The 27768-nt window shown below is 46.4% G+C and overlaps 1 protein-coding gene and 1 long non-coding RNA gene across 2 annotated transcripts in view; both read left to right on the top strand.

Moving 5' to 3' along the window:
* LOC136378559 (uncharacterized) overlaps positions 1-27768 on the top strand; it is a 510347-nt gene that overhangs the window by 473539 nt on the left and 9040 nt on the right. The window lies entirely within an intron of this gene.
* SLC19A3 (solute carrier family 19 member 3) lies at positions 445-27768 on the top strand. The gene is made up of 6 exons (XM_066345605.1): positions 445-685; positions 14987-15138; positions 20264-21089; positions 23191-23383; positions 25999-26140; positions 26938-27768. Exons 1-6 carry the CDS (start codon positions 499-501, stop codon positions 27103-27105), a joined length of 1668 nt encoding a protein of 555 aa, XP_066201702.1. The 5' UTR covers positions 445-498; the 3' UTR covers positions 27106-27768.

Here is a 27768-nt window from a genome sequence, read left to right as displayed (position 1 = left end):
TTATGAGAAAACTATATATATGAGAACTATATAATGCTTTTTTTAAAAAAACTTCTGCTTAATAGAAAGTATATATTTAACATGTGAACTATTTCTATTAGAAAATTCTCAAAGTTCCAGACAATGACCCCACCCCACCATCTTTGAAAAAATACATAGTGATTGTAAACATTAGCACTGGAGCCTGGATCCCCCAGTTAAAAACAAACAAACAAACAAACAAACAAACAAAAAAACACCAAAAACCCCCCGCAGGCTTCTTTCTGTCTCAACTTCTTCATATGAAGAATGGGGATCAGAGCTCTATCTCTCTTGTAAATTTTTGGGAGACATAAATGGATTTGTAAGGAAGGATGGATTTATAAATAAGTCGGCATTGCATTCGGTGCCCTCTGCTTCATTGCGACGAGACTGGGTCTCAGTACTTGAAGTAGTTGCCTACTTGAAGGTGTGCAGTTAGTGTCGCTCGTTGACTGCGGTTTCCCGCCTCCGGTTTAAATGCTCGGGACGTCTGTAACCGGCGGACAGCGGGACGCTGGGCGCGGCCTCGGGACGCGGTCCTGCCCCCTGCAGACACACCTCCAGCGCCGGGCTGCGCGGCATGGGACGGCTGAAGGTCGTGGTCCCCCGGGCCTGGTGATGCAGGGATGTGAGCGCTTCGGCGAGCAGAAACCGCCTTCCACAGGTACGAGTGGCTCCCGGGGTTGAATTAATTGCAGACATGCATCGCCGCTGGGCCGCAGCACTCCCGCGTGCCCAGTTTCGGGAGCGCAGGCGAGGCGGTCCCTGCGCCGCGGAGGAGGGCGGGCTGGAACCGGCCTGGGGACGCTCGGGAGCCTCCTCCCGCCGCCGCCCTGGGGCGCTGCGGCCGGCCCGGCCCGGCGCGCAGACTCGCCCGGGTAGGCGCGCAGACTCGCCCGGGTAGGCGCGCGCGGACTTCTCGCTTTCGGCCTTCTGGAAAAGCAGGTTAATTACAGCCAGGGCTCTGGCGGAGGGCCGGCACCCCCCTTTCCCGCGGAGAAGCCTCAGCGCAGATTTCCAAATCCCTCCCCAGAACTCGAGAAAAGGTGTAAGTGCGGAAAGAAAGGGGACTTGGGAGTTTGGAGACGTGGGGCTCCATTGAGAACTCCTTTAAATGAAACGAAAAGAAAGCGCAGCTGGACGGGGCAGGACACCTGATTCATCAACTATCACGTAGAACAGTGATTGGTCAGGTCAGCGTTGCGGCAGGTTTGAGTTTGCACAAGTGCTTACCGTAGGAAAAGGGCGACAGAAACCATGTTTGTAAAAGGACTCCTACCGGTACCTGAGCACATCAGCGTCTCCTCAGGCAAAAGGTGCGTTCTCCTGAAGGCACACATTTTAAATAGAGCAAAACACGATCAAACCCCAATATGTTTTTTTCTTCAAACTGCCTTGAGAGTACCTGAAGTGGACAAAGAACACTAATTTAGTTCAGTCATTATTGGTTAGAGACCAGCAAAAGTAACTCAAGGTTGGAGCGTGGCAAAATGCAAATCAAGCGTAAATGTTCAAAAATAAATTTATTGGGCCTGTTGTGCCTTAGCAGGCTAGGGGAAATGAGGTACCATGACTCATTTACCTTTCCAAAATTACTGTCTCTGAACCACCAGTGCCCCAGCTGTGGTCATTCCGGTTGAATTTGCCATGTGTGGCTACTGAAGGGAGACAGGAAGAAGCTGTATTGAGCACGTAGTTTGTGCCAAGAACCAGACGGTGCAGTCCCTGAGACAACCTTGTGAGGCGGGTGGGATTCTCCACATCTAAAGAGGAGGCTTGGGTAGGTTAGGTACCTGCCACAGTCAGGGTTAGGGCTAGGGCGGGAGCTTCAAACTCCAAAGCCATGCTCTTCCCACTGGGCCACACTGTCCACGGAAAACCCAAGCTGGAGAGAACGGAAACCAACAAGCCTAAATCTGGGAAAGTCTGCAGTGAGATGTCAAACTATTAAAGCTGATTTTGTAATTTAGCACCCATTAGTAAATCACCTAAATGCAGAGGAGTAAATTGGAGGTTGTTTGGATAGGTTGGAGGCACAATGGATGATAAGAAGCATTGAAAGATCATTTCTAGACAGGACAAAGTCTTGACCGTCATATAGATATAAAACTGAACACATACTAAAGGTTTCATTAACTCATTAATGAGAAAACTGGTAAGGACGTTCCAGCCAGATCAAAGGAGAATCCAAAGCAGGGGTACATTTATAGATCAGGACTATTGAAAAGCAGGCAGAACTGGTTTTCCATGTGGGAGGGGGAGGAGGTGGTTGTGCTTTGGGTAGAATTCGTTGGCATGGCTATAGAAAAGAATGAGGTTGCATTGTTACCAGTTCCTGCGATGTATAAAGTTGTGAAATAGCTCACACAACAGCATAGTTTTTCCCTGAAGGACAACTTTTTTCCTTACCTCCCACCCCGTCACATGCATTTGACCAGTTGCCCACACCACGTTTAGTGGTTAGATGTGGTGGGTGACTTTCTAACTAGGTTTATGGTTCTGCTGGGCATATTCCCCCTGGCACACTTGAGACTTAATTGATGTAGCCTAGACATACAGAGAATAAAGAGTCTGAGAGGGGACAATTACTTCACCAGCAAATGTTTCATACATGTAAAAGAAAATGATGGCACTTTTGATAAAATAATACCTGAAGCACGTACATATTTTGAAGATCACTGTATCTCTTCTTCCAGTGATGTTGGCCATTGATTTTAAACCTTTTTCATCTCAGAGCACATGTAAATGAATTACTAAAATTCTTCAGCACACCAAAAAGTATAATTTTTTTGCATATCTGACCAAAAATAAAAATAAAAAGGTATGTGTAAGGCTGGGGGCCCCCCGCTGTCATGACCATTCACACCATTAGATTCAGAGAGACAGTAAAGAAACAGCAGAGCCAAAACTGGTGGGCCATTCCTTTATTCTAGCCTCACACCGGCTGGCGAGTGCAAACACACAGCGGGAAAACACTTCCCTCTCACTTAGGGCTCCCAAAGCCACTCACACGTTCTCTGGTTCCACAACCAGGAGAATCTTCTCCGGTTTTTCCTAGAATCAAAGGCCCCCACCAGTCTCAGTCATCTCTGTTCCCCATCTGCACACCACCTCCCTTCTCTCTGCACAAACTGGCTTCTCCTTCAGCACCCAGCCATTGTTAAACTTAATTCGGAGGGCCCCGAAACATTGAAAACAGGAACAAGGTCCATTGATTACACAGCAAAGCTTTATTGTCTAGCTTGGCCAAGCGGCGGCTACTCCGACAAAATTCTGAAGGAAAGCGCGCACCGGCCCTTTGTTCTACTTAGTTTTTATAGTTTTGTAAGTGGGAAGTACAGAAGCAAAAATTGCAATTAGGAGCCCCTTACCGCTATTGGTTATAGTCGTATGTCCTTTAACATGATAGGACCACGTTCAATTTGCAAGCCATACATCCTTTTGGAGAAAACAAAATTTACAAATCAACACAATGGTAGAAAGATGTCTCTTTACATATTAAAAGGCATTCCTATATTATCTAGTGTTCATCTGCTATCTCTCTGTCCAGAGTCACACGTGTTAATCACACGCATTTACATAGGAGAGGTAGTTTCGGTGGGGACAAATGCCCGCAAATGGCTCATTGCTATGAGAAAAGGTTTATTTTGGCTTTTCTCTCCCTGTACCTGGCTAGCCATTCACCCCTTTCCCCACAGGTGTGGTGGAATGTCTGGGGATCCATGTTTTCCTCCCCTTTGCATTTACAACACAATGCCAAGGGCCATCCTGACTATGCCAATCACACAGTACAGGGACTATTCTCACAATTTCTCTGCACACCTTAACCCAAATCAACAAAATGTTTCTCAAGCCCCACAAAATATTAATATTAATTCTGTAGCTTTTGGTACTTTACAACACCTGTGGGTGAAGTGGCTCAGTGGCTCCTCACCATCTTGGCTTCCTTTTTCTTCCCTGCCATCTTGGCTTCTTACTCTGCAAAAAAAAATGGCTTCCTTCTCCCTCCTTCTCCTTCTTTGCTCTTTTTTAAACGTTTTGGTGCAAAACCCATCTTCCAGCAACATTAGCGTAACAATGGCCTTTCCCAAGCAGGAAGGTGATTAGCAATTTCACACACCAGCGCCATTTTTAACTGTAAAAGTGAGCAAACTCAAAAATCATATTTTACAAACTCACTTGCCCAACAGTATAGTACTGATTCGTTCACACCAGATGGCTATTATAGTGTTGGCTGTAGTCTTTTTTTTTTTTTTTGTAATTTGACAATCTAAGGGAAAAGAGGTCAGTGTTCCTGACTAAAGAGCCAGCTATTGTATGTTTTAAAAATTCTTGCGGCACACAGGTTGAATATTGACGATTTTGACCAAAAACAATTCTGTCTGGCGTGTTGAATATCTGGACCTAATTCACACTTTCTGAAGTGGTGTGGGGTGCTCCATTTCAGTGAAGATTGCAGGGGTCTTGGTCTGGTTTTGTTTGGGCAAGGAATACATAAAGGTTTCTAAGTGGGTGACAGGGCTGTTTTGTGGGTTTCCTGAGATTCTAAGTCACTTAATACAAAATTCTAGAGAAATAAAATTAGATTATTTTAGTAAGAACACTCAAGGGGAAGTGTTTGTGATATGTTTACCTTCTTAATTGTGTCTGTTTCAGATAGATCCGAATCTGGTTGTCTCTTTTGTTTAATGAAGTGCCAAAGAGGGTAACTGCGGAAGCAGGGTGTTTCCGGTGAATGAAGCCATCAGTAGGGTGGACCTTGGGTGTAGGAAGCCATTCTCTTGACAGCTTTAATTCTAAGGAGGAGGATTTGAAACTCCAGGGAGTGGCAGGCAACAGGATGGGGCAGAAGTTGGGACTGAAGGCCGGAAACTGGACAGGTTCTTCAAAGAAATAAACTTAGGGCAGGGAAGAAACAGGTAACTGATTCCATCGCTATTGTTTTGAAGAATGTTGCATGTATCCCGCCCTGCAAAGTGTTTTGACCTTCCCTAGCTTTGATTTATGATTCCACTCTCAATTTTCTCAGACAGACACAATTTCAAAGCTGCTCATCTGTTTTCAGAGTGAATAGAAACCTTGTCGCAATGTGGAGTTTGGAAAAACGTTAATCATTGCAGCAATAGAAAAAGCCCAGGACTGTGGGGAGTCCTACAGAGTAAAATGTTTTGAAGGGGAAGGGAGGGAGGAGGATGTATTTTTCTTTAATTGAGGTATAATTTACGTACAATATAAACTGTAGATTTTGTTTGAGTGTTTATAATTATATGCACCTATGTAATTATATCTCATCAGATCATAGGATAATGTCATCACCCCAGAAATTTCCTCGTGGCCCTTTCCAGTGAGTTCCCGCCCAGCCCCTCCTCAGAAGTGCCTGTTCTGATTTCTGTCAACAGTGGATTCATACAAGATGCCTTTTTGTGTGTCTGGATTCTTTTTAGGCAGTATATGTTTGAGACCTATTTGTTTTGTTTTGTGTACCACTGATTCCTTCCTTATTTCAAATCATCTCTCTGGAGCTGTCGTTCACCTGTAATACAATGTGTATTATAAGTGGACAGTAAATAAGTTTCAACTAAAGTATGTCAGCGTCTAATCATGGCCACAGTCGCGATTATAGAGCATTTTCATCACCCCAGAAAGTTCCCTTATGCTTTATTGCTGGCACCCTCTCCCCTCTCTCCCACCCAGGCAACCCCCAAACCAGTTTCTGTCACTGTGGGTTACTTCTGCTTGTTTAAGATTTCAGTTTGTGTCTGGATTCTTTGTCACACACAGTGTAATGTTTTTGATATTCACCAAAGGTTTTGGTAAGATTTCATTCCTTTTTTGTTGTTGTTGTTATTTTTCTGAAGTTGGAAACAGGGAGGCAGTCAGACAGACTCCTGCATGCGCCTGACCGAGATCCACCCGGCACGCCCACCAGGGGGTGATGCTCTGCCCATCTGGGGCGTTGCTCTGTTGCGACCAGAGCCATTCTAGCACCTGAGGCAGAGGCCATGGAGCCATCCTCAGCGCCCGGGCCAACTTTGCTCCAATAGAGCCTCGGCTGCGGGAGGGGAAGAGAGAGACAGAGAGGAAGGAGAGGGGGAGGGGTGGAGAAGCAGATGGGCGCTTCTCCTGTGTGCCCTGGCCGGGAATCGAACCCAGGACTCCTGCATGCCAGGCCGACGCTCTACCACTGAGCAAACCGGCCAGGGCCTGATTTCATTCCTTTTTATTGCTTATTAAATCAGTGTTTGCTGCTTAAATAGGCAGTGCTATTTATTCATTCATGATTTAACGGGCATTTCAGGGATTTCTCTTTTTTTCACTATTATGAATACATGAACTTACTTAGATAGAATGCCAAATGGTTTTCCAAAGAGTTGGCACCTGTTGGTCAAATAAGTTTGTAAAATGTGATTTTTATGTTTGCTTGCTTATAGTTTGCATTGGGGCTGGGCAGCGCCAGGTATATGTCTGCATATTACCTTCCTGCTTGGGAAGGGCCATTGTCTTGCTAGTGTTTGCTGGAGGAGAGGTTTTCTCTCCAAAAAGTTTTAAAAGGCAAGGAGCAGCAGAAGAGAGATTCTGCCTCTACCACTGAGAGGTGCGGTAGGGTTTCTTTTTCCTCCCTGATCCCTTGCCCTCCAGGGGAAAAGCCGGTTTCTGCTTTTCCCTTGGCTCTCTTGTGGCTTGCCTGTCTTGGTGAGACACCAATAAACAGAATGGCCCACATCCCCCGTCTCCACTGTTTTCTTTACCATCTGCCTGAATTCAGTGAGAACCTGCATGCTCATGGCGGCCCTTGGCCTTACAGAACCGTTTTACATCCTCACAAGCAGTGTGTACGAGAGCGCAGTTGCTCTGGTTCTTTGCCAACACTTCGTATGCTAGTGTTTTTGTATTTAGGAAGTCTAGAGATTGGGAAGTATTGTTTTCTATGGCTTTCCTTTCCAGTTTCTTAATGGTATCTCTTTGTGAGCAGGTATGTTTTTTTGATGAAACCCAGTTTATCATTTTTTTAAGTGTAGTCTTTTTGGGCATTTCAGTAAAACATTTGCTAGTGTCTAGGTCACAAAGCTCTGTGTCCTTCTAGGTGGTAGCCTATGGTACTAGAGTTGGTTTCATCAAATTAGGTTTGTTTATGGAGTAAGGTGGAAATCAGCAGAATGAATTTTACACGCGATAAAGTCACAGCTAAAATGCGGCGAGTCACTAGAAATTGGTGAACTCCCCTCCAACCCTGATTTTGCAGTGGGGGACTGGTAATGAAGCGATTCCCTGCGCTCCTTCTCCCAGCACCCGATGCCTTGACATCGGCAGCCTGCGGCTTTTTGCTTTATTTGGATGTTGTACTCAAACTTACATTGTCTTCTAGTGATAAGTAGGTTAAAAGGCATAATTTGTTGTTATACTCTGAGATGAACAAAAAACAAATATTTCAACTTTCAGTAATGGAATTTAAGTTTGCTTCTATCCAGTAAGGGGTTGGTTCTGGCAGTGCAGAAAATCTGAAAAGTGAGGGGGTTTTTTTTGGGGGGAGGGGGAGTAGGAATGTAACAAATACTGACTTTAACTCTATTTTTAGGAAGATATTGGGCCCTGGGGGGGGAATATATTTGCAAGTGTCATCTCTCTTGCCCAGCTGCCCAAGTCCTTTGGAATTTGGAGGCTATGAGATTCATGATTATTTTAAATTATCAATCTATTTTTCTGCTACTTGAGATAGCTGTTTTGAATGCAGTAAAAGTTCTGGGAGGAAATGTGACAATGAGGCCAGTCCACTTCTCAGACACCGGTCCCCTTGTCAGGGACCCTCTCGGATATGACTGGATTAGTAAGGAGGGGTGCACAGGGACTGGGTGGAGGCTGGGGCTTCCAGATAGTTTTCTTCTAAGTATTGTTGTCACTGTTAGTTCTGGTAATGTTTGCTACACAAGCATGGAAGAGGCTTTAATACAACGATTTCTCTCCGCTGACCCAGTCCCTTAAAATCCAGGTTCTCTGAGGTGGGTAATGTTTGCAAAACCATGACTGGGAAAGGTCTTTGCTTTGACCAGATGGTTAGTTCTAATGTAAAGGTGTTGGTGGTCTTTGGGGCTCATTCAAGGTCACATGGATTGGCTAGTGACCATTTACCCTAGGGCTCACATGGTACACTGCACCTGGTGCCCGGGTGGTGCACCTGAGTCAGAGGCCGTGGTCTCTGGCTGTCAGCCAGGTGCGGCCGGCAGGCAGCCACCTGCCGGGGCCCGCCTGACCCAGGAGTGAACTAGGGGCTGACTCTAGTGCTGGCTTACTCCATCTGCTCTTGCTAGCTAGAGCTCTCCTCCACGGCCCGTCCCAGCAAGGTGAGTTCTGCAGTAGATGCAGCTGCTCTAAATCTCTGCTAGGAAAAACAGCTGAGTCATTCAGCCTCTCGTGACTCCGGGCATCTTCCTTATAGATTCCAAGTCATGACAGCCATTTAGAGAACAGCTATCTTTTTTTCCTTTTAAATTACTGTACAATGTCCTTGTACTTTTTTTAATTTTTTTTTAAGATTTTATTTATTCATTTTAGAGAGGAGAGAGAAAGGAGGGAAGGAGCAGGAAGCATCAACTCCCATAGGGGCCTTGACCAGGCAAGGCCAGGGTTTCGAACAGGCGACCTCAGCATCCCAGGTTGAGGCTTTATCCACTGTGCCACCACAGGTCAGGCTCCTTGTACCTTTTTTTTGGTTAAATAGTGATGGAGTACATGAGTAATTTGGGAGAATTACAGCCGTGGGAGCAACTGTTAAAAAAGGACCATTTGGAAAGCAAGAAAGGGGAAAGATAAACATCTTGTTTTAAGAAAGTCAATTCAATCCATGGCCTCCGGCTCAATTCAATGGAGTGAAGGCAAATTTCGAGCTTTCTTTAGGAGGTCAAAGCGGAATGACAGATGGACAAGTAGCCAAAGTCAGTGTCGGCATGGTGCTTTGCTGCGAGGGCTGTGCTCTAACCAGACAGTTCGGGCGTTCGCTGATGACGCTAACAGACGTGCAGATGAGGGTCGCCGGTTAATAGTGGAGCGGCAGCTTCCAGCTCAGTGGTCATGTCCCACAGGGAGACAGAACGTCCAGTGTGATCATCAGTGGATACTGATACATTGATGATCCACACAAAAGTTTTAGGAAAAAATAACAGCTAAACTCTGCAGTGCCCTCCGATATTGCATCATTTTTTCTGTAACATTGTTTTAGAAATCCTGTTTGCAGCCCACTACATTTTTTTCGGTACCCGTCATCTGAAAAGCAGTACAAATCCTCTAAAATAAAGTGGGATTAGAACTGAGGATGTAGCTGGGCAGTCTCAACCTGGTATAAGAGGAAAAAAAAAACACTAAACTTGGAATTAGAAAAAAGGAGTCCATGTTCAAGCTCTGGCGTTGGTGAAGTGTGACAAGTGGCACAAACGTCACCGCCTCGGATATCGCACAAAATTCTGAAAGAAAAAACAATGTTCCGAACGTAAAAATTACGGAAAGAGATGATATAAAGAATTTGATTAGCACAGTCCGAGTCGCGATGACAGGCGAGTGTAAGGACCAAGAGAGGATCAGAAAATAAGCAGGGCACTAATGGAACAGGGAACTTAAGGGTTACAGGCAGGTCCTGTTCCTGTTCTGTTAGGAATAACATGCCCAAGGTTGTTCAAGAAGCAGAGACAGATAGGGACTAGGGGAGGCTGAGAGAGAAGAAAAAAAAAAAGAAAAAGAAAAAGAGACAAATGTTTGCATTCTATTGGTTAAAAGACCCTTATCAGAAGTTTAGGTTTGGAATTTGCCAATGAGCTAGACCCCAGCCCCTGTTGCTATGCTATGTGCAGCCCCCTTAGCAAATAGGTTACCGCCACATCTGCTTCTGTATGAGGCTTGCTTGCTTAGCTTATAAAAAGATTTAGCTGTGAGCGCTAGGTGCGATTCCCATCTGCAGCTCCTTGTGGGCACAGTGTCTCTGGACACCTCGGGAATTTGCCCCTGCGCAGGTAAAACTGGCCAATAAAGTTACATCTATACTCCTGAAAGTCTCCGACGTTTGTTCTTGTACCCAGTGGATGTTACAGCGAGAGCAGCACCTCCTCCGCGACCCCGTGGAGATGAAAGGCCGTGGCTTGTGAGGCCTCCACCCCCGGCTTCTCCAGCAGGAGAGGTGACCACGTGGGCGGCGCCCAGCCTGCGCCCTGGGAATCCTGGTGCCCACACGGACGGGGCCTCGGGGCTAGATGGCAAAGAAACGAAGCGAAGAAAATGTCCTAGTGGTGGGGATGCCGTGCCATAGAGGTAGGAAACATCTACCCGTCAGAGGAGGGGGAAGACGTGAACTTGACCTTGAAGTCAGCTTCCACCTGTCTTAACTGAGTGGCCATGAGCTTTGAGGAGGTTCAGTTCCCGTGCCTGAAAACTCGGAACCATTTTACATAGAAATGTAATTATGTGTACATATATTTATATATAATATATACATCTATATAATTAGGGTTGCCCTCAGGATTAGAGACAATTATATGCAGCAACGAGCACAGTGCCTGTTGTGGAGCAGGAGACAAGGAGGTGGTGGCTGGCAGGCTGTCTGTCGTTCCGCCTGTGTGAGTTGCTGCTCTGCCCAGAACTAGCGTTGGAGCGTGGGAAGTGCTGGGAAACAGGCCGAGGGAAAGGAAGCCCAGCATCCTGGGGTCCAGGGATGAGCCCCCGAGAAGTTTCTCAGGTGTTTGCAGCCAAAGTCAGACACCTGCCTCATTTTTTGCTCATTAGGTTAGAATCACTGTTGAGTCTGCCCACATGGTGGGAGCCCAGGGAAGAGAAGTGACCTGGGTTTGAGCCGTGAATCCAGGCCCACCATGGTGCCACCTCCGTTCCAGGGGACTGAGCGCTCTGTGCTTTCACAAGCCCACACAGGCAGTTAGCACTGCTACCCCATTTCACAGACGAGCCGCCGAACTGCAAGGCCCTTGCAGAGCTGAGGACCTCCCTGGCCTTTGCCTGATGCAGTCAGGAAATGCACTTAAAACACACAGGCGGAGCCTGACCGCTTCTCAGTGGTGAGCTTTAACTTGCATCCCCTTCCTTTCACCAGATCTGCTGTGGCAGGTACTCTTGTGGGCACGAGGGACAGAGCCGTGATTCTAGCAGTCATCAAGTCCTCCCCGCCTGCTTACACTCAGTGAGGCATCTACTCTTTTTCTACTTGACCTTCCCAACTAAATCCAGTTGGACAACAGGACAAGAACAGTCAAGAGATGAAGAAACTGATAACCCAGGGGACTCGTAGCAGCCCAGGGGATAGTCCTAGGTCTCCCGGATGCATGGAAAAGAGGAAGACTTGGGGTCAGTAAACAATCTAACGTCAACATAGGTGGAGAGAACTTTCTAGATGTGGAGTCCCAGATGCCACCCCTTTAAAACCACCCCGTGAAAGATGACAGAGATTCAGAGCACCTACCCGGGACCGCCTCTGCTACACGGCTGTCATCCACAACTGAAGGAGGCCTCAGCCAAGCCCAGCAGCAGTTCCGGGAGAAGACAGATCCCGGGCATTCTTGTCACATTTGTCAGAATTGCTCTCAGTTGCTGTCATTTCATTCCAAATTCTAATATCCATTGTCTGCACTGTTTCCTCAAGGGTTTTGTTGACATAAAGGGAAGCAGCGGAGTCTACCTTATTTACCTGACCAGAGGAGGTATGCAGCTCCCTGGGGCCACCTCCTGGAAGAGGAGAGTGGGTGGCAGCTGTGGTGTGTGGGACCCAGGAGGCCCTCCCCACCTCCCTAGCCCCTAGCAGAGTTCCTCCCTCTGGATACCTGGAATTCCTGCCAGGTGACATGCTCTTCTGGGATGAGCACCATCTTCCTTCTCTCCGGCCCGCCTCCCAACTGTGACTGCCCTGGAAGCCCTGTGTATTAAGCCCTAGTCTTTAGTGTGAATGTGTTCACAAAAAAAACAGTATCTTTGTAAGAGGCTGCCATCAGCAGGAAAGGCCACCAGCATGAGGCAAAGTAGAGTAGTTGAAAGGACTCCACAGAGAGCCAGGGAGACCTGAATTCAAATTCTGACCACATGGTTTGAAACCATTTGTTGGACATCTTGGATCTCCCATATTCCCACCTGGGAATTTGGGGAAATAACATATCTATGTTTCACGGGTATTAGGAGGATTTAATGAAGTAATATGCAGAAAAGCATCATACTCCTAGCAGGTTAGTTTCCTACAAATGATCTCAGAAAACTTAACTACATTCAAGAACACCAAAAATAGGGAAGTGTCACAAAGTAAAACTTGATCTAAAATGTTGTAAAGCCAGTAGTCACGGCCAGGGCCACCATCACAGCCACCTGGCCCATGCAGGTTTGCATTGGATTCGGACAGTCGGTAAAGAAACAACAGAGCCAAAAACTGATGGGCTGTCATCTTTAATCCTAGCTTGCACCCGGCGGGCAAGTAAAAAACACACACTGGGCTCCAAAACCCACTTATATTCAGTGCTCACAAAGCTACCAACTTATCCGAGTTTCCTAGAATCAAAGGTTTTTAGCTCACCAGACTTATTCACCTCTGTTCCCCATCTCCTTCCTTCTCCCTGCATAAACTCTGCACTAACTGGCTTCTCACTCAACACTCCGCCATCTTGGCTGCTTCTCCTGGCCTCTTCCAGGTGGCCTGTCTCTGCTCGTGGCCTTTCTCTGCTCTCGGCTGTCTCCTCTAATGTTAATCTCAGGAACCAAGAGAACAAGCTCTCATTCTGCCCCCATTTTATAGTGTAGATTCAAAACCTTTAACCCAATATACAAAATAGGGAAGTCTCTAATACAGTCACTTCTCTGAGGCATGATGGGATTGTACCACCCCACATCAAAAAGGGTAGGAAAGGCTTAATCCCAAAACCAAGCCCCAGGCTACAACGATCCTGCCTGCCCACAGCCCACAGAGACACATATTAATATCACCTGGGCAATGGCCTCCACGTGGGCAGCGCCATCTTTAACAAAGTGAGCATAATACATTTTATCCACCCAACAAATGTGAAAGAATGAAAGTGAATGTTCCTGTACACGTTGTCCACGTGAAAAAGCAAGATGTTTGCGAATAGAAGCACCGTGAAATCAGGGTTTCTGTTTTGTTTTTCTGTGCAGTGACAAGTGAGGTCTTCCATTGGATTTTTTGACTGGTTTGAATTTTAAGCAGTTTTATTTCTGGGTTAGTAAACAAGTATGAACTATTAATTAGCGACTTGCGTCATTGAGTGTGAAGCTGTAGGCTAACAGAAGAAATGGGCCCAGGTGTAAAGAAAAATGGAGTAACCGCCTCAGCAATGGTGCCTTCTGTTGGCAGCGGTGAGTGAGCCCCAGGATGGAAAAGGCGGGGACACGGGAAAGACGGCAAGTCTGGCCTTTATTCAGCTGAATTTTTTTTTTAACTGAAGAATTATAAATTCTCAAAAGATTGAAGACAGTGTTAACGTAAGAAACTTCCAAATCTGTCAGAATTTTTTATAAGTTTATTTGAGCCAAACTGCCTGCCGACAATTGCCAGGAAGCAAAGTCTCAAGGGATTGAGAAAACGCTCCGGGGAAGTGGCGGTTTCACCGCTTATTTTATATACAAACATCAGAATCCAGGGGGAAGGCGCGAGGGCCTACGTGAAATGGATTGGTGATAGATTAGGGGGGCGGGAGAAAGCAAAGCGGGAGATCTCTGGGATTGGATTAAAAAGTAAAAACTGTATACTGAAACTTCTTTTACATAGGCAGGGATAAGGTAGTTAACAGTTAACAACTAACATGGTAGCAATAACAATGAGAGGGTTTATTGGTTCCTGCTCTGGTGGGGTGGCTGAGCCCTGAGAGGGCAGGAACAGAAGATGACCCATACATTTCAAAGGTTTGATATCAGGTTATTGTAGATGCAAAGGACAACAGACAGATTCGGTAAGGTAAGCACTGACCTTTGTTAGAGAAAACTACCCCCCAGGACATGACCACCCACCATGAACTGCCTTTAGTTAGGAAGTTTTCATTTCTGACCGTCCTGTGTGGTCACTTTAGGTCTCTGAGTTTGTAAGTCCACCATGAGGTCTTCCCCTGAGCTTGCCAGGTTCCTCATGGGGCCCCTTTTTCATCCACAACACCTAAAAAAATGATCTTAAATGTCTGTTATGTGCCAAGCATACTGTTAGGCAAGAGAGCATCTAAAAGAAAGATAAATATAAATACATGCCATATTCAATGTGTTAAAGATTTCAGAGTCACAGTGCAAAACAATAGAAGGATTATTCAGCTCAATCTATGTTCTCCTGGGTTTGACCTCCGAGAAGTTCCTCGCCTACCGCATGTACTGTGTCCACCAGTAACTCCCCAGCCAAAGGTCTGCTCACTTTCACACACTCGCCGGCCCATGGCCTACTGTTTGTTACAGTAGCTGCTCAGTAACTCCCCAGCCAAAGGTCTGCTCACTTTCACACACTCGCCGGCCCATGGCCTACTGTTTGTTACAGTAGCTGCTCAGTACCAGGCTGTGATGGAGGACACTGCCCCAGCACTAATGACTAAGAAGTCATCGACAGCACCGGTGTGACTGGCTCACCCACGGAATATCTGAGAGCAGTTCTTCTTCACGCCCTCCTAGTTCGGCAGCAGATGGATGAAACTTCCATGAAACATGCAGAAATGCCACAGTTTTCTCTCCGTAAGACACACCAGACCATAAGACACACCTAGGGTTTTTAAGGAGGAAAATAAGAAAAAAAAAAATTCTGAACCAAATGGTGTGTTAAAATATTTAATAAGACACTGAATTTTTCACTCCATAAGATGCATGGGCATTTTCCCTTCCACTTTTGGGGGAAAAAAGTGCATCTTTTGTGGAGCAAAAAATATGGTAATCAATTTTTTTTCATTACTTCCGAAAGGCCCAAAAGAGTCAATGCCAGTTAACCCTGTCTTTGTTTCTGTCTCGTCAGCCATGGGTTGCTTCCCGACCACGCCGAGCCATTCCTGGATTTACCCCACTGTCATCCTCTGCTTGTTCGGGTTTTTCTCCATGATGAGACCCTCAGAACCGTTCCTTATCCCGTATTTATCTGGGCCAGATAAAAACCTGACCAGTGCAGAGGTAAGTTAATATCCAGGTGTGTCTGAATGTGGTTTGATATTACTGGACTTGAACAAAGATGGCTTCACTCAACTTGAGAGAAGATTAACACACTGACTTCAATGGATCTCATTTTTACAGTATCGGCTATTTAGTAGAACTGTTCAAACTACTCTTTCATCCGCACACTTGCAACAATGGGAAACCAAAACACATGATAGGTGTAGTAACTATGTTAACTGTTTTAGAGTTCTAACATTGGTCTTACTGCATGGGAACCGTTCTGGTCTCCATTGATTCTCTGATACTAATCCTAAAATCAAATAGCCGCTAGGCTCTAGTCCTAGTAAACTTCTGGGCTGATGACGTAGAGGAAGGCTCTGATAAAGAATTGTTGTGTTTCTTTCCTTTTTTCTTTTTAATTGAGTTGATTGGATGACATTGGTTAACATAATATACAGGTTTCAGGGCCCCAATTCTTCAGCACATCTCTGTGCACTGCACTGTGTGCTCACCACCCCCCACAGGGGCTCAATTCTACAGCACATCTCTGTACACTGCACTGTGTGCTCACCACCCCCCACAGGGGCTCAATTCTACAGCACATCTCTGTACACCGCACTGTGTGCTCACCCCCCACAGGGGCTCAATTCTACAGCACATCTCTGTACAGGGCACTGTGTGGTCACCACCTCCCACAGGGGCTCAATTCTACAGCACATCTCTGTACACTGTGTGCTCACCACCCCCCACAGGGGCTCAATTCTACAGCACATCTCTGTACACTGTGTGGTCACCACCCCCCACAGGGGCTCAATTCTACAGCACATCTCTGTACACCGCACTGTGTGGTCACCACCCCCCACAGGGGCTCAATTCTACAGCACATCTCTGTACAGGGCACTGTGTGCTCACCACCCCCCACAGGGGCTCAATTCTACAACACATCTCTGTACACTGTGTGCTCACCACCCCCCACAGGGGCTCAATTCTACAGCACATCTCTGTGCACTGTGTGCTCACCACCCCCCACAGGGGCTCAATTCTACAGCACATCTCTGTACACTGCACTGTGTGCTCACCACTCCCCACAGGGGCTCAATTCTACAGCACATCTCTGTACACTGTGTGCTCACCACTCCCCACAGGGGCTCAATTCTACAGCACATCTCTGTACACTGCACTGTGTGGTCACCACCCCCCACAGGGGCTCAATTCTACAGCACATCTCTGTACACTGCACTGTGTGGTCACCACCCCCCACAGGGGCTCAGTTCTACAGCACATCTCTGTACACTGCACTGTGTGCTCACCACTCCCCACAGGGGCTCAATTCTACAGCACATCTCTGTACACTGTGTGGTCACCACCCCCCACAGGGGCTCAATTCTACAGTACATCTCTGTACACCGCACTGTGTGCTCACCCCCCACAGGGGCTCAATTCTACAGCACATCTCTGTACAGGGCACTGTGTGCTCACCGCCCCCCACAGGGGCTCAATTCTACAGCACATCTCTGTACAGGGCACTGTGTGCTCACCGCCCCCCACAGGGGCTCAATTCTACAGCACATCTCTGTACACCGCACTGTGTGCTCACCCCCCACAGGGGCTCAATTCTACAGCACATCTCTGTACACTGTGTGCTCACCACTCCCCACAGGGGCTCAATTCTACAGCACATCTCTGTACACTGCACTGTGTGCTCACCCCCCCCCCAGGGGCTCAATTCTACAGCACATCTCTGTACACTGCACTGTGTGCTCACCCCCCACAGGGGCTCAATTCTACAGTACATCTCTGTACAGGGCACTGTGTGCTCACCACCCCCCACAGGGGCTCAATTCTACAGCACATCTCTGTACACTGTGTGGTCACCATCCCCACAGGGGCTCAATTCTACAGCACATCTCTGTGCACTGTGTGCTCACCACCCCCCACAGGGGCTCAATTCTACAGCACATCTCTGTGCACCGCACTGTGTGCTCACCACCCCCCACAGGGGCTCAATTCTACAGCACATCTCTGTACACTGTGTGCTCACCACCCCCCACAGGGGCTCAATTCTACAACACATCTCTGTACACTGCACTGTGTGGTCACCACCCCCCACAGGGGCTCAATTCTACAGCACATCTCTGTACACCGCACTGTGTGCTCACCCCCCACAGGGGCTCAGTTCTACAGCACATCTCTGTGCACCGCACTGTGTGCTCACCGCCCCCCACAGGGGCTCAATTCTACAGCACATCTCTGTACACTGCACTGTGTGGTCACCACCCCCCACAGGGGCTCAATTCTACAGCACATCTCTGTACACCGCACTGTGTGCTCACCCCCCCCCACAGGGGCTCAATTCTACAGCACATCTCTGTACACCGCACTGTGTGCTCACCCCCCACAGGGGCTCAATTCTACAGTACATCTCTGTACAGGGCACTGTGTGCTCACCACCCCCCACAGGGGCTCAATTCTACAGCACATCTCTGTGCACTGTGTGCTCACCACCCCCCACAGGGGCTCAATTCTACAGCACATCTCTGTACACCGCACTGTGTGCTCACCACCCCCCACAGGGGCTCAATTCTACAGCACATCTCTGTACACCGCACTGTGTGGTCACCACCCCCCACAGGGGCTCAATTCTACAGCACATCTCTGTACACCGCACTGTGTGGTCACCACCCCCCACAGGGGCTCAATTCTACAGCACATCTCTGTACACCGCACTGTGTGCTCACCACCCCCCACAGGGGCTCAATTCTACAGCACATCTCTGTACACTGCACTGTGTGGTCACCACCCCCCACAGGGGCTCAATTCTACAGCACATCTCTGTGCACTGTGTGCTCACCACCCCCCACAGGGGCTCAATTCTACAGCACATCTCTGTACAGGGCACTGTGTGCTCACCACCCCCCACAGGGGCTCAATTCTACAGCACATCTCTGTACACCGCACTGTGTGCTCACCGCCCCCCACAGGGGCTCAATTCTACAGCACATCTCTGTACACTGCACTGTGTGGTCACCACCCCCCACAGGGGCTCAGTTCTACAGCACATCTCTGTACACTGTGTGCTCACCCCCCACAGGGGCTCAATTCTACAGCACATCTCTGTACACTGCACTGTGTGCTCACTACCCCCCAAGTCAGGTCTCCATTCATCACCATTTACCCCCCTGAACCCTCCTCTACTTCCTCTTTAAGAATTCTTGCATTTCTTCTGCAGTTTTGAAAAACTATCTACCAGCATTGTCTTCCCCAGAAGACCAAATTCTCTTACTTAAAAGATCCACCTTGGCCCTGGCCGGTTGGCTCAGTGGTAGAGCGTCGGCCTGGCGTGCAGAAGTCCCGGGTTCGATTCCCGGCCAGGGCACACAGGAGAAGTGCCCATTTGCTTCTCCACCCCTCCCCCTCTCCTTCCTCTCTGTCTCTCTCTTCCCCTCCCGCAGTGAGGCTCCATTGGAGCAAAGATGGCCCGGGCGCTGGGGATGGCTCCTTGGCCTCTGCCCCAGGCGCTAGAGTGACTCTGGTCGCAACAGAGCGATGCCCCAGATGAGCAGAGCATCTCCCCCTGGTGGGCGTGCCGGGTGGATCCCGGTTGGGTGCATGTGGAAGTCTGTCTGACTGTCTCTCCCTGTTTCCAGCTTCAGAAAAAGAAAGAAAGAAAAAAAAGATCCACCTTTCTCTTTTCTGAATAACAAGTATAACAAGAAAATGCCACGACCCAGCTGGAGAATTACCCTGGGCTAGTTTTACCATCTCCAGCCGAAGCAATGGAAACACTGCAGAGGGTGTGGCTGTACTGGGAAGACTGGTTGATGCTGGTTTCCTCGGTGATGAGGTTGCAAGGACAGAGGTGACTCTGTGCTGTGGTGTAAAATCACTCAGAGACAACTCTGTTTCAGACATTCCCAGATGGAAGCGTGTCACGATTAAGGCAACACAAATGGCAGATACAGGTTCAGAATCAGCTAGTGAACCCCCCGAGGTCAGTTCCGCGACCAGAATGAACCAGTTCATGCCTCCATCCTTCAAAGTGCAGTTCAGGAACACTAGCTTTTCCCTCATCGTGGACATTTCTACAGGTCGCTGCAGAAAGCAGAAGGGGTGGAGCAAAGGCTGGTACGACTGAGCCTCCCCTGCACCCAGCGTGACCCAAAAGTCAACAGCTTCTTCCGTCCTTTCTCTCTATCGGTGAACCTTGAGGTCCATGCATTTCTGACTAAATCCATGATATAACACACATAACGGGGTGGGGGGGGGAGAACTGAGAGAAATCAGTTCTGGGAAGAAAGGCAGTTTGGCAACCGAGCAGATTTGACCGGGAAGGATATTAAGTCCATTACTCCTTCCCGTTCCATAATGCTGCGGGTCATTCACTCTGAGCTTTGTGTGTAGCTTTATCCAGACCTCGAAAGGGCTGACGTTTCTGACCTAGTGATGGATCAAATAGAGACAAAGGTTGTCGGATTCTTTTAGCATTGTAGCCTCTTTATCTAATGTTAATCTTTGAACAGGAAGGGAATGAGATTTTTATTGAATTTACTGGGGTGACCTTGCTTAATAACATTATATGGGTTTCATGGGTACCAGTCTATGGGAATGGTATATTTTTAAGAGCCTGAAAAAGCCAGAAATATATCTGTTGAGCAATTTTTAACTGATTTACTCAAATGCACATATTATCTAAACATAATATAGTTCAGATTGTACATATATCACCTACTGGGATACATATAAGTATATCATTTTTTTTTTTACAAGGTAGCTCTGTTTTCCTAGTGACTCTCTTTTTTTTTTTTTTTAATTTTATTTATTCATTTTAGAGAGGAGAGAGAGACAGAGAGAGAGAGAAGGGGGGGGAGGAGCTGGAAGCATCAACTCCCATATGTGCCTTGACCAGGCAAGCCCAGGGTTTCAAACCGGCGACCTCAGCATTTCCAGGTCGACACTTTATCCACTGTGCCACCACAGGTCAGGCTCCTAGTGACTCTCTTAAAAATTCATTTTCTATTGTCCAGTTGGATACAAATTGGATATTACACAAGCGACGCGTCCCTTAGTGTGTACACAGCTGAGAAAGGTGTTCATTTAGGTCCCGGTGCTCCCTGGTCCCACGATCCGTCTTTCCACTTTTCAGATGACCAACGAGATCTTCCCCGTGTGGACGTACTCGTACCTGCTGCTGCTGCTCCCCGTGTTTGTCCTCACCGATTACGTGCGCTACAAGCCGGTCATCGTCCTCCAAGGGGTCGGCTTCATCGTCACCTGGCTGCTGCTCCTGTTCGGCCGAGGGGTGAGAGCCATGCAGGCTGTGGAGTTCTTCTACGGGATGGTCACCGCCACCGAGGTGGCCTACTATGCCTACATCTACAGCGTGGTCAGCCCGGAGCACTACCAGCAAGTGAGCAGCTACTGCCGGGGCGTCACGCTGGTGGCCTACACGGCGGCCTCCGTGCTGGCCCAGCTCTTGGTGTCCCTGGCCGGAGTCGCGTACTTTTACCTCAACGTCATATCCTTGGCCTCTGTCTCCCTGGCTTTCTTCTTCTCACTCTTCCTACCAATGCCCAAGAAAAGCATGTTTTTTCATGCAAAACCCAGCAAAGACGTAGAGAAGCCATCCAGCGCCGGTGCAGGGTCTGGGGGACCACGTGAGGGTGAAGCCCCCGGCTGTGAGGAGAAAGCCACTTCAGAAAGAGCCAGCACTTTGGGCAGCCTGGACAATGGCCGGTGGAGTGGCCGAAAGCCAGAGAATGTCGCTCTGAGGGTTTTTGTGCAGTGGTTCCAAGATTTGAAGGAGTGCTACTCCTCCAAGCATCTTTTTTACTGGTCCCTGTGGTGGGCTCTTTCCACAGCAGGTTTTAACCAGATTTTGAACTACATTCAAATCCTGTGGGACCACAAGGCACCATCCCAAAACACTTCTGTCTATAACGGGGCCGTGGAAGCTATCGCAACCTTCGGAGGTAAGAACAGATTGTTGGCCTTCCTTTGTTCCTCCACTAAGTTCATTTTCCCAGGTGCTAAACCTGTCCATGGTGGTGAATAAGCTCTGTTCAGCGGGCAGGTGAATCTTTTTTAGGACTGGAAGGCCCTGGAAAAAGAAAGAAGGTACGTGACACTTCTGTGTTACAAGCGACAGTCACAAGTAACCAGGAGCACCAAACAATTAACAGATCATTCTCTCGCCAAATGTCTAAGACTTAGTGTCATCATCAGGGAGAGGACTGATAATGCCCTGTATTGTTCTACAATTGTTTTTAATGTCCAAAGGCAAATACACATCTTGAATATAAAGTGGGAGTTGTTATTATTTTAGAAAAGGAGTCGACCTGTTATGGCTTCTAAATTCTCACCGGGAGGGCTGTGATGAATAAAGAATGTGGTTTAGCGAACGCCCACAATGAGAAATTCTAGGCTATACATCAAAAAAAATGCTCAAAAGTCGCTTTCTTCTGAGGTTTAAATGAGGAGTGGAAGAGTCATGAGAGCCAGGATTCCACTATCAGAAGAAAATCTGCCCTTGAACTTTGCTCCACAATAAATATCAGTATCCTGGTAAATGGGAACTTAAATGGCAAATAGACTTTGAAGGTATTTTCCAGGAAGTCGGAGATTTCCACACCCTCCTTTACAAAATGTTTCAGAAAAGCCCTGTGGTGTCTGTTTGTTATTGTCTCCCTTAGGGAGACTTCCATGTAACCCCCGGCAACCAGCGTGGTGCTGGAATGCTTCACTGAAATCATTGTTCCTATATCCAGATTCTAGGTGGAAAAACAGGGTGGTCCCCCCCTTTGCAACTGTAGTTCTTTCCTGTGAAAAAGTTAATTAATCAAATGTCAGTAACTTAAAACATAAAATACCTTTCATTTTGTTAAAGAAAACCATAATTTCGCCCTGGCCGGTTGGCTCAGTGGTAGAGAGTCGGCCTGGCATGCAGGAGTCCCGGGTTCGATTCCTGGCCAGGGCACACAGGAGAAGTGCCCATCTGCTTCTCCACCCCTCCCCCTCTCCTTCCTCTCTGTCTTTCTCCTCCCTTCCCGCAGCCAAGGCTCCACTGGAGCAAAGTTTTCCCGGGCGCTGAGGATGACTCTGTGGCCTCTGCTTCAGGCGCTAGAATGGCTCTGGTTGCAACAGAGCGATGCCCCAAGATGGGCAGAGCATCGCCCCCTGGTGGGCATGCCGGGTGGGTCCCGGTCAGGCACATGTGAGAGTCTGTCTGACTGCCTCCCCGTTTCCAGCTTTGGAAAAATACAAAAATAAAAATAAAATAAAAAAATAAAAATTAAAAAAAAGAGAAAACCATAATTTCTAATTCTAAGTACAGTTATTCAACCTCTTCAACTCTGTAAATCGGTAGATAGATCTGTTCACCCAAAACCTCAAGTAAATTAAGCCAGATTTGAAGATATGAAGACGGAGACTAGGATTAAGATTAATAAAAATAAATCTTCCTAGTTATAATTAATAACATTGATAACATACAATCATTATATAAATAATATGTCATATAAATATATATAAAGAAGATGTCCATATCAAGAATATAAATATATCCATTTAAATAGTAAAGACTAACACTCACTACCCAATGCAAACACATTTGTTAGCCATCATTGAAAAACACTTACCGTAAGAAAATGATAGAGAAAGGCAGATATGGAGGGGCCGGGTGAGCCCCCAGAGCAGCTGTTTCATCCTCCTCTGTCCCTGCCCTCTGTGTGTCGTATGGAATGATGGGTTTGTGCCTCGTTCCTCCCCCTCTCTGCCGTGGGCAGGAACCGCTTCAGCCCTGCTGCCTAGTAGAGTGGGTGCATGCAGGTGCTAATTCAAAGGGTGACAACTAAATGATGCAGAGACTAGTAAGAGAGAAGCCGAAGGAGAACCCGGTTGAGAAAAGGATGAGTCCCCATTTCGGTGGATCAGACTATGTTCGCAAACTGTGAAAGCAATCAATATACTGTGTCCTCTTTTAGAATCATCTGAGACCTGAGCTGGTAAGAGAGCACGCTGGCTATTTCCCACGTGCAGCGTCAACATGTTTGATCCTCCCTGTTTCTCCGTCAGGGGCTCTCGCGGCCTTTGCAGTGGGTTACGTGAAAGTCAACTGGGACCTTCTGGGCGAGCTGGCCCTGGCGGTTTTCTCCGTGGTCAACGCCGGCTCCCTGTTCCTCATGCACTACACGACCGACATCTGGGCGTGCTACGCTGGCTATCTGATATTCAAGTCCAGCTATATGCTTCTTATAACCATTGCAGTGTAAGTATTACCAGCCATTTCTGTCCTCGCCTAAAACTAAACCCCATTCTTTCCTGTAGTCTTATACAAGTACCTTTGAGAACTACGGAAGGATTTTTCTCAACTGTAATAGTAAATGTTGACTACTTCAAATTAAATTAGTCACAATTAATCCATCTTTTTATTTAACTGTTTGCCATTTGAATATTACTAAGAGTAGTCATCAAGGAAAGAAATTCCTAGCTGGGCAGGTCCTGGTGGGTAGACACACCCCAATCATATAACTTTTTAGTGAAAGTTTTATCTTGGCCTTTAAGCAAGCCTCGTCCTTTGTGTCTGCGAGTCTAGGTTAACACACTTTTGAAATAAGCCACAACTACCCTCAAGAAAGCATATAATCGCATTACTTGCCTCACCTTGCTTTCTCCCCTGTCCAGGTAATCTTCCTTAGTTTCCTCCTTAATTTTCAAATGCATGAAAAAAGCTGCAGAAAACTGTTACTCTGTAGAGAATTTGAGATTTGGCTCCCAGGCATATGTCATCAGTTTGGCTCAAAGTAAACACATAAAAGTTCCCAAAAAAGAAAAAGAAATGTCTATAGATTCACAAACCAGGAGCAAGGATACATTGTCAGGTTGTGACTTTTACTTCAAGCCATTTGTCATAACAAGGTGTGACTCAGTCTAACTTTGAATGACATGTTTTTGGCTCCAGCCCTGACTTCGCTTGGTTACAGGAGGAATTTCAAGCATGTCCTTGAAACAAAATATTCTCAGCAAGTTATAAAAAGTTGGATACTGAAAAATGTAGATGCAAAGATGATAAGACACTAAAGTTCAGACATGATTAAAAAAAAAAACCCCACCAAACATTTGTTTTGCATCTAAGTTACAAAAAAAAAGCTGACTCTATAGAAAATGTGTTTTCATAGTAACCAAAAAAAGATAAGAAACATTCGAATTTAAAATCACATGAAAAGGGTAGACAGAAAAGCTTTATCAAGTTTTGTTTTTAATTAATGAAAAATGTTTGATAAGTAATTGACAAGACACAGAAATATGAACACCATGGGTCAAGGTCAGGAAAGAAAAGGAAAAGATGAAACATGTTAGCAAGTTTTTTCACTGAACTATGTCAGTTGAATAAATCAAACTCATGCGTATGGAGTTGTTGGTTTTTTTTTTAATGTGAGCATTTTGTTAAGGTAGGGAGGGTTATGGTATTTCTTTTCATTGTAAGAATATTCAAAACACAAAGTCTTTACCTGCATTCCAAGGGTGAATTGTAAATAACATACATTTGTCATTCTTTCACAAGCTTTTTATTATAAGATTTTAAAATCAATACACATACTAAAAATCAATTACAGACTAAATTGTACAACCAGTCATGGTCCGGATTTTTCAAAGAGTAATTCACATCAAACTTTGAAACTTATCAATGAGGACAATTGACAATAACATGAGTAAATCTCCAAATAATTTCTCAGATTGGGGGTAGCTTGCATTTTTATAACAATTCACTGTAAAACAGCATCTGAAAGCATGTTACATCCAATATTCTCAAGCTATGAGAACTTAAAACATGTAGGTTTCATTTCTAGAAGTATTCAATTGAATAGGACTTTTGCCGTATTTCCTTTAACTATTTCAGTTAAGCATTTAATGATCTTTTCAAACCCCTCCCCTGTTTTTTTTCTGTTTGCTTATAGGAAGGAGATTTAGATAAGAATTGCTGTTAATAAGAAATAATTCAGAGAAAGACAAATAGTATATACTTTCAGTTATATGTGGAATGTAATGAACAAAATAAACAATATAAACAGATTCAGATACCGGGAATAGACTGACAGCTGTCAGAGCTGTCAGAGGGGTGGGGCCTGAGGGGCTGGAAAAGGCGGAGGGGTTGAGCGGAACAGCCACAGAGACGCAGACCGCAGCGGAGGGGTTGAGCGGAACAGCCACAGAGACGCAGACCGCAGCGGAGGGGTTGAGCGGAACAGCCACAGAGACGCAGACCGCAGCGGAGGGGTTGAGCGGAACAGCCACAGAGACGCAGACCGCAGCGTGGGGAGTAGAGGCAGCAATGTTGAGAGCGCTGGGTGTGGGGCCAGGTGGGTACTTGGGGCAGGGTGGGACCACTCTGGAGAGAGCATGGTTTTCTGACCACATTGCTGAACATCTGAAACAGATGTGGGATGCTATTGACGGTATACTGTGATTGAAAAATAAAATGAAAAATAAATAAATACCTAAATGTTTTAAATCTGAAAAAAAAAATGCTTCCTTTTTTTAAAAATTTTTCATTTACAGTTGACATACATTAGTTGCAGGTGTACAACATAGTGGTTAGACATTCGTATAACTTAACAAAGTGATCAGCTGGCAAGTCTAGGACCCCTCCGACACCATATAGTTATTACATTGGTATTGGCTACATGCCCGATGCTGTACTCTACATTCCTGCGACTGCTTTTATAACTGACAGTTTGTACAACTTAATAAGCCCTTCCATCTTTACCCCATCCCTTCGGCCCCCCTCCCATCTGGCAGACTGCTTTCTCTTTTGATTTTGTCTCTTAAAGATAAGAATCCTAGGTCTGTTCTTGTTGAAATGTATCCAGCGTTTACTGATAGATTTCAGATTGCGGTCAATCTGAGCGTGGAACGATACGCCCTGGTGTTTGGAATCAACACCTTCCTTGCCCTGGTGATTCAGACCATTGTAACCGTGATTGTAGTAGATCCGAGAGGGCTTAACCTGCCAATCAGCATCCAGGTAAGCTGCGATACACTTCCGTTTAGAGTTGGTGAGTTTCTATAGAACGACTCGGTAATCTCAAAGGACTTTGCCACCTCGCCACTGCCGATATTTAAATTTCTCAAATTCCTTGGCTAGGCATATTTTAAGATGAGAAATGCCTTAATAATCAGTATAGCACACCACATACTATCTAGCAATAATCACAATAGCTCTCATTTACCTTTGGCTTACCTGAAACATCACCAGCCAACACATCATTGTGTCGCTATATGTCCCCTCTTCCTCCCGCCTAGTTCCAAGGTTGACTGAAATTCTAGGAGGGCTGCCTGGCTGCAGACCTCTCTTCCCTTTTCCCTGCTCCACTGAGGGGCTGAAAATGAGCCCAATCTCACATTTTACATATGGATATGAAGAGGCGAGGAGGGGATATTAGGTAGATAAGAAGTAACCTCAATGTGTAAAATTCATTCTTAGAGACATTATATACAGCATTGCACCATCCTCCAAACATAGACACATAGTCAGTGGGATTTCGTGTTTTCCACTGTTGGCGATGTTAGCTAGTCTCTGAACCAAGCCACCCTGACTCCAGAGCCCACACTCACATGCTTAGTCATGGTATCGCTCACACTTTCACACCTGGTTCTTCTAAGATGGGAGGAGAAAGTACTGTGCAAATCTAAATATCCCATATTCGGTTCCTGGGTCTCAGTTACGCCATCTTCTAAGCAGATCAACAGCATCACTGTGGTTAATCAATGGCAAAGATGGTCAGGTTTTATAGGTATCTAATGCTGTTGGTTTTTCTACAGTTTTTAGTTTACGGGAGTTATTTTGCCGTCATCGCTGGCATTTTCCTGATCAGAAGCATATACATCATGTGCTCAGCCCGATGCCAAAGGGAAGCGCAGAGCTCCGCTCTAAGTCGGAATTCCTACGAGCCACACCCAGAGGGACCAAGGACGTCATCAGGAGAATGAAGCTCTAATCTTATGTCAAGCACAACAGCCTCTTAGCGAGGACTGCGCTGGTCACAAAGTCACCGACTGTAATAAGTTGACACTCTTTACAAGTCTGGATTCTGATGAAACTTTTCAGAACCACAACAAACACCTGAACTTTAGACCAGATCTCTGTATCCCGAACTGAACTGGGTGCACTTGACAGGGCCCATTAATCTCAATGAAACAGCCCAGGTTGGAAGCCCAGTGAGTAGCAGTGACTGAAAACCTCTGATTTTGATCACTTGTAAGGACACACCAGTGGCGTGGAGACAAACCAGCCATCCCAGAGTTGATGCTCCCCATTTGCAAGTCGAGGTGCTAACGGGACTGACCCTGTTTCTGGGCTTAGATATCTTTGTTTGATCTTACCAGAGCAGGTCACGCGTGGAATATTTTTTTGTCACATGAGCCGTTTTCCTTCCTCTTCCGTTAGGTGTACTTCTGTATAACACACTTCTCTGAGAGAAGGACAAGGTTTAGTCCCATTTCTAAGGACTCCTCTTCAATTCTGATAACATAGCGTTATGAATAAGCTTTCATTTGCTAATATCAGCATTTGATTTCTTTCATGATAATTTTTCACTTTGTGCTCTGCTGAGCTTTGTTATTAAAACTCTACCTCAAGAACGGCTCCAGACA

Source organism: Saccopteryx leptura, chromosome 7 (genome assembly GCF_036850995.1).
Source record: "Saccopteryx leptura isolate mSacLep1 chromosome 7, mSacLep1_pri_phased_curated, whole genome shotgun sequence".
Lineage (NCBI taxonomy): Eukaryota > Metazoa > Chordata > Mammalia > Chiroptera > Emballonuridae > Saccopteryx > Saccopteryx leptura.
Note: the sequence above shows the minus strand (reverse complement) of the source record. Positions and strands in the feature narration are given on the sequence as shown.

Excerpts from the sequence above, each read along its gene's own strand:
- SLC19A3 (XM_066345605.1), top strand. The coding sequence starts at position 499 with ATGCTCGGGACGTCTGTAACCGGCGGACAGCGGGACGCTGGGCGCGGC. Across the intron at positions 15,139-20,263 it reads AAAACCTGACCAGTGCAGAG|ATGACCAACGAGATCTTCCC; the intron begins GTAAGTTAATAT and ends TCCACTTTTCAG. Across the intron at positions 26,141-26,937 it reads ACCTGCCAATCAGCATCCAG|TTTTTAGTTTACGGGAGTTA; the intron begins GTAAGCTGCGAT and ends GTTTTTCTACAG.